The sequence below is a fragment of the Triticum urartu genome, chromosome 7, assembly GCF_003073215.2.
Source record: "Triticum urartu cultivar G1812 chromosome 7, Tu2.1, whole genome shotgun sequence".
In the NCBI taxonomy this organism is placed as follows: Eukaryota; Viridiplantae; Streptophyta; class Magnoliopsida; order Poales; family Poaceae; genus Triticum; species Triticum urartu.
Genome location: NC_053028.1, coordinates 66,600,642 through 66,607,211, shown reverse-complemented (window position 1 = coordinate 66,607,211; position 6,570 = coordinate 66,600,642). Strand labels below are relative to the sequence as shown.

Below are 6,570 nucleotides of genomic sequence, written 5' to 3'. Positions count from 1 at the left end.
GATGGCGGAGGCTATAGCTCTTATACGAGCTGTTCATGAGGCATTGCAAAAGCAAGTACATGATATTATCTTTGCTACAGATTGTCTATCTTTGGTGCACATAATTCATTCTTCAGGAATTGATCGTTCTGCTATTGGCACGGTGGTTTCTGACAATAAAAATGCGGCCGCTGCCTTCAATTCGGTGATCTTCAAGCTCGTACGTCGGCATTTGAATATTGTTGCTCATTTGTTAGCTATAACTTGTATGTATTCAGCTAGTTCATGTGTTTTCTTTTCTGTTCCGGACTACATTCGGGAAACTCTGCATAATGTTGTCGAGTAATCAATAAAATTGGTGGTCTCTCAGAAAAAAAATATGGGGATGTTTGGTTTGTGACCAGTCTACCTTAGGTTTTACACTGTGTGTGGGACAATATGCTGAGAACAGTGGTATCCCAACCCATTAGAATTCGAATCTTGCTGCTCGCATTTATCCTGAATTTATTTCAAAATTTTGGATACATATTCGGTGGAAGGAGACGTTTCCATCAACTATGTAAAAATCTCATGATGACACCCGCGTCTGTAGTCCATACTGTGTTAAATAAAATAATCCACGGAGAGTTATCGGATGTAGAGCCGTTTGAGCCGCCGGCCGTCCGCGGCGAATCCAACGGACGGCGGCGACGCCGTATCCCACCCGAGCGCCGAAACCGCCGCGTCGTCCGCACGCGCGTCAGCCCCTCGTCGGCCGCCGCATTCCCTCGATTCGCGAGCGTCGGCGGCGATAACTTCCGCTTACGCGCGCGCGGGATGGCGTCCACGCTTTGCTCTCCCCGCCACCACGACCGCTCACATCTCTGCCGCCGCCTGCGCCCCCGCCCCTCCCCTCCCGGCCACGCTCGTCCCCGGAGCGGCGCCGCCGGCCCATCAGGTACGTTCTGCTCCCAGGATCCGTTTCACCAAAGTCCCTGCCGTAGCTTCTTTACCGCTCCGTTGAAGAAAAATCTATGGCGTTGGTTCGGGATCGAACCGGGGGGGAATATGAGAGATTTTCGAAATTTGGGGTCGCGGGTGGGGTGTGCCGGATCATTTCGTAGCTGCGGTGCTAAGATTCGGTAGTTCTTCAAGTGCCCAAGCGACTGGTGGTCTGGTCTGATGGGATTCGTTTCGGTAGTTTGTTCCCCACGAGCGCAGAGATTCTTGGATCCAACCCAAGGTGCGAACTTCGTTTCAGTTTCTCTGAATGAGTGAAGCCGATGCCCGGGGCAAATTAATGGGGGGTGAAGTCTTTCGCCGAAACTCTACTGTCAAAAAAGAAAAGGTGTGCTGAAACTCTGACATTACTCTGTGTTATGCAGGATTGAACACCACGAAATACCTTTGTTCCCACCCAATGTCCACCGGCAGGGGTTCTCCCGTATCGTGTTCATCCGTGGAAGCATCCAAAAGCAAGCAAGGACCAGAACATCTCATTGTTCTGGTTCATGGTATCATGGCAAGGTAACAGCCTAGTCCTACCTTACTACTCCAGTAGTTTATAAAAATAGGATAAGCTGCATCTCTTTCTCGAGAACTTAATTTCGTTGTTACTGGCTACAAATTTCCTTTCTACCTGGCCTAGATTTTAGCCTGATTGGTATGACATTATGATTCAGGATTTTGAGATGCACCATAATTTTTCATAGTGTAAATGTGAACTTTGATGAGTAAATCACATGACATACATCTGTACTTAACTGTCAGAACTCAAAGTACACACCTGTATTTGTAAAGTCCATATAAGCAATAGTAAAAGCTTTGCAAAATGATAGAGGTATATTTACATTTGGCACAATTTACTCAATAATGTTTAAGTTGTACTTATTGGTGGTTTTTACTGATAGTTTTTCTTCATTCTCTGTTGATTATAGCCCCAGTGACTGGACATATGGGGAAGCAGTGCTGAAAAAGAGGCTTGGTGATAATTTCTTCATCTATGGTATGTGTGCATTTTAACTCTTCATCTATATAGAGAAAGGACATTGTAGTTAAGCGATGAAATTAGCATCCACTGCTTTACTGCAGCACATAAAATTGTTAGCCATAAAATAGCAAACTATTTCCTTGCAGCTAGTTCATCAAACATCTACGCCAAATCTTTTGACGGAATCAATGTAGCTGGAAGGAGGTTAGCGAAAGAAGTATGTGGTAGAGACTGTCCTCTGCTGTTGATGTATTGATTGCTTAGAAGCTTGCATAATATTGCCCTATGGAAGCAGGTCTTGGACGTGGTTCAGAAGATGGCCGGCTTGAAAAAGATTTCCTTCATAGCACATTCTTTGGGTGGTTTGTTTGCTAGATATGCTATTTCTATACTATATTCACAGCAAGCAAAAGAAACTGGAAGTGGTGCTGGTGTCATGCTGACAAGTGGAGGATCTGAAATATCACGCACTTCAGGATTAGGTGCCATTGCTGGGTTGGAGCCAACTAATTTTATTACATTGGCAACCCCACATCTTGGTGTTAGAGGAAAAAATCAGGTGGGTGTCCAACACACATTAAATTATATTTGTCAACCTTTTTTAACTTCCCATCTAATCTTGGTTGCCTTGGAAGCAAAAGCTTTGTTTTGGGGCTTGAGCAATTTTTAACAATGTATTAAGGATTTTGTGAGGTAGACCCAACACATCGTGGTATACAGGTATATCATTAATTGGTGCCAAAGCCATCTAAGTAAACTTCTGGTAAAACATACAAGCAATTGCTCACTGAGAAAATAGTGATATTACTCAGGCTTTTTAATATCGAGAATGCATTGATTTCATGCGAATTTACCCCCTTTGGCGATTATCAGCTTCCATTTCTTCAAGGGCTGTCAATTCTAGAGAAACTTGCAGCACCTTTGGCACCCTTCATTGTCGGACGCACTGGTGCTCAACTCTTTCTCACTGATGGCGAACCTAGCAAGCCACCTCTCCTTCTACTAATGACATCTGACCACGAGGACAAAAAGTTCATGTAGGTGAGGAGGACAGATCCTTTAGAGGCTAACTTATTCTAGTAGAAAATAATGTTTCTTCATCTCAACAGATCTGCACTAGCAGCTTTTAAGAACCGCATTCTGTATGCTAATGTTTCATATGACCGTATCCTCCATATGAAATTATTTCTTGATTTTGATCTGTAATATATGTGCAAAGGGAATATTTCTGTTTTCTTGTTTTCCTGAGCCTCGGATGCCAGATATGGTTGGTTGGAAAACATCCTCAATAAGGAGAGAATTGGACCTTAGAAAGGTACCTTACTTCCAGTGCGATTTAGTGGCAGCTGCTAAACTGGGTTCGAGGTGTCATATTTTGAGTAACTCCTTACTTGCTTCCTGTACGCAGCCCTTGCGTCGTTCAGTTGATGGCTACAAGTACATTGTGAATGTGGAATACTGTTCGCCTGTGTCGTCCGACGGTCCCCATTTTCCTTTGCGGGCAGCCAGAGCTAAAGAAGCTGCACAAAGTACACCGAACATGGAAAATACCCAGGAATATCACCAGATGATGGAGGGTAAGGAATTTTGTGCTACCTGTATGTACTACATTTCTTCCCTTTTGTACATATGAAAATCAATTCTTTGTTCGAAAACAGAGGAGATGATTCGTGGGTTGCAGAGAGTGGGTTGGAAGAAAGTAGATGTGAACTTCCATGCATCAATGTGGCCTTACTCTGCTCACAACAACATGCATGTATGTATATGTGCACACCCAAGAGTCCCCTGAGGACATACATTTTTCTGCTCGAATACATCATCTTCAAAATACATGGTACGTATCAATGCAGGTTAAGAATGAGTGGCTTCACAATGCGGGTGCCGGTGTGATCGCCCACGTCGCAGACAGCTTGAAACAGACATGTCTGCCCTCCAGCCTGTGAGATTCACACCTGGGATGCTGACTTTCGCCACGGTTAGGTAAGTACTCTATTGGTAAACTTTTGAGCAACTTGTGCTTCCCAGCTTTTCCTAACCAACACAAAGGTTGTTTTGCCAATATTCGAAGATACCGTAAGCCATAAATTCATTGCTAAATGTTGATTGCTTGCCAGCTTGTTGCTTCGATGCCTGTATATGTTTTCATCTCACACGAAGTAATATATTTGTGTCGCAGGTCTACAAGGAATTAGTGATACATCTTGTTGTAGACGGTTCGCAAGTCAGTTGCAGAGGCAGGTGCCGGCACAAACTGGAAATGAAAAAAGAAGAACGGGATGATATTTCTCATTCGGAAGATGATTGCCACGACTCGTGCTGGAAGCAAATGGTATTTTAGATGATATTACGCCGCAGATAGGTGTGAAGTGTTCGTAGCTATGGTGGATTATGCTAATATTGAGAGAGGCCGTACTGGGAATGTAACACCGCGGTTGACCTGGAAAACCCAGGCATTTTAACACTGAGGCCTGTTTTTGCTGGTGTCCCGTCCAACAAGAATGAACATATGGAGGTGGTACTGAGAGTTGACGGATGCTGAAGCAATGTAAGCATTCTTGTTACTAGTCAGGTTGCTGCATTGACCGTTCCATACTGAACTTGAAGCATTTCTGTTAGAGCAGCACTGTAGCAGCAGTGCTCACATGCAGCAGGGGAGTGAGTGCAATCTGAATTCAGAGCTAGCTGGCTGCTGTGAGTCAATGCAATGTTCCGGAAAGAAGGGATGACCAGGGAAAGTATCTGGTGCTCGCAAACCTTGGGTACTCCCGGTACTCCAATGTCAAAAAACATATTTTGAATGTTTCAGAAAAATTCTGAGAAAAATTATGAATGTTCACAACGAATGCGACTACAAGCCATAAAATTTTCAGATCCAAACTCGAAACACATATTGAGAAACAAAAACGTGAAATCTAGCATGAATAGTGTAAAGAAGAGACAAAAGCAACATTGACACTATTTAGATCTGGATTTCTTTTTTTTGTTTCTCAATGTACATTTCGAGTTTGGATCTGAAATTTTTAGGGCTTGTAGTCACATTCATTGTGAACATTCACAATTTTTTTCAAATTTTTTAGAACATTCAAAATATGTTTTTTAAAATTGGAGTACTGGAAGTGCCCGAAGGCTGTGAGCATTGGATACTTTCCCGGGATGACCACATGTTGTAATTAACAGCAAAAATAATTAGGAACCAAAGTTTAAATTATGGAAAATGTTTATTTTTGGGAAAAAGAATATGTATGTGAGAAAAATCAGGAAAATTATTAAATGGTAAAAATACAGATTTAAAGTCGACCATTCTAGAGAAGAGTAGGAACCACAGATGGCATGAAAAGTATGAAACAATTTCTTGGCTTGTCATCGGGATTGTGCATGATTTAAATATTTTCTATGGTGAAGATAGAGCATAGCCAGACTATATGATATAGTAGGGATAACTTACTTTGGCCATGTTATTTTGAGAAGACATAATTGCTTAGTTAGTATGCTTGAAGTATTATTATTTCTATGTCAATATTAAACTTTTATCTTGAATCTTTGGATCTGAACATTCATGCCACAATAAAGAAAAATTACATTGAGAAATATGTTAGAAAGCATTTCACATCAAAAATTCTTCTTTTATCATTTACCTACTTGAGGACGAGCAGGAATTAAGCTTGGGGATGCTTGATACGTCTCCAACGTATCTATAATTTTTGATTGCTCCATGCTATTATATTATCTATTTTGGATGTTAATGGGTTTTATTTTACACTTCTATATCATTTTTGGGACTAACCTACTAACCGGAGGACCAGCCCAATTTGCTATTTTTTTGTCTATTTTAGGGTTTTGAAGAAAAGGAATATCAAACAGAGTCCAAACAGACTGAAACCTTCAGGAACGTGATTTTCTCAACAAACGTGATCCAGGAGACTTGGAGTGGGCGTCAAGAAACAAGGGAGGAAGGCACGAGGTAGGGGGGCGCGCCTACCCCCCTGGACGCGCCCTCCACCCTCGTGGGCCCTCTGTTGCTCCACCGACGTACTTCTTTCTCCTATATATATCCACATACCTCCCAAACATCTAGGAGCACCACAAAAACCTAATTCCACCGCCGCAACCTTCTGTACCTGAGAGATCCCATCTTGGGGCCTTTTCCGGAGCTCCGCCGGAGGGGGCATTGATCACGGAGGGCCTCTACATCAACTCCATGGCCTCTCCGGTGATGTGTGAGTAGTTTACTTCAGACCTACGGGTCCATAGTTATTAGCTAGATGGCTTCTTCTCTCTCTTTGGATCTCAATACAAAGTTCTCCTCGATCTTCTTGGAGATCTATTCGATGTAATCTTCTTTTGCGGTGTGTTTGTCGAGATCCGATGAATTGTGGGTTTATGATCAACTTTATCTATGAACAATATTTGAATCTCCTCTGAATTTTTTTATGTATGATTGGTTTATCTTTGCAAGTCTCTTCGAATTATCAGTTTGGTTTGGCCTACTAGATTGATCTTTCTTGCAATAGGAGAAGTACTTAGCTTTGGGTTCAATCTTGTGGTGTCCTTTCCCAGTGACAGCAGGGGCAGCAAGGCACGTATTGTATTGTTGCCATCGAGGATAAAAAGATGGGGTTTAT

General features: G+C 42.5%; 1 protein-coding gene across 1 annotated transcript; it reads left to right on the top strand.

The window, feature by feature from the left end:
• The first annotated feature begins 611 nt into the window (after window positions 1-611).
• On the top strand, window positions 612-4,551 carry LOC125524910 (putative lipase YDR444W). The gene is made up of 12 exons (XM_048689937.1): window positions 612-916; window positions 1,344-1,485; window positions 1,896-1,963; window positions 2,095-2,165; window positions 2,244-2,507; window positions 2,822-2,985; window positions 3,058-3,113; window positions 3,211-3,263; window positions 3,357-3,525; window positions 3,607-3,704; window positions 3,799-3,928; window positions 4,125-4,551. Exons 1-11 carry the CDS (start codon window positions 796-798, stop codon window positions 3,889-3,891), a joined length of 1,299 nt encoding a protein of 432 aa, XP_048545894.1. The 5' UTR covers window positions 612-795; the 3' UTR covers window positions 3,892-3,928; window positions 4,125-4,551.
• The last annotated feature ends 2,019 nt before the right edge of the window (window positions 4,552-6,570 follow it).

Excerpts from the sequence above, each read along its gene's own strand:
- LOC125524910 (XM_048689937.1), top strand. The coding sequence starts at position 796 with ATGGCGTCCACGCTTTGCTCTCCCCGCCACCACGACCGCTCACATCTC. Across the intron at positions 917-1,343 it reads CGGCGCCGCCGGCCCATCAG|GATTGAACACCACGAAATAC; the intron begins GTACGTTCTGCT and ends TGTGTTATGCAG. Across the intron at positions 2,166-2,243 it reads GAAGGAGGTTAGCGAAAGAA|GTCTTGGACGTGGTTCAGAA; the intron begins GTATGTGGTAGA and ends CTATGGAAGCAG.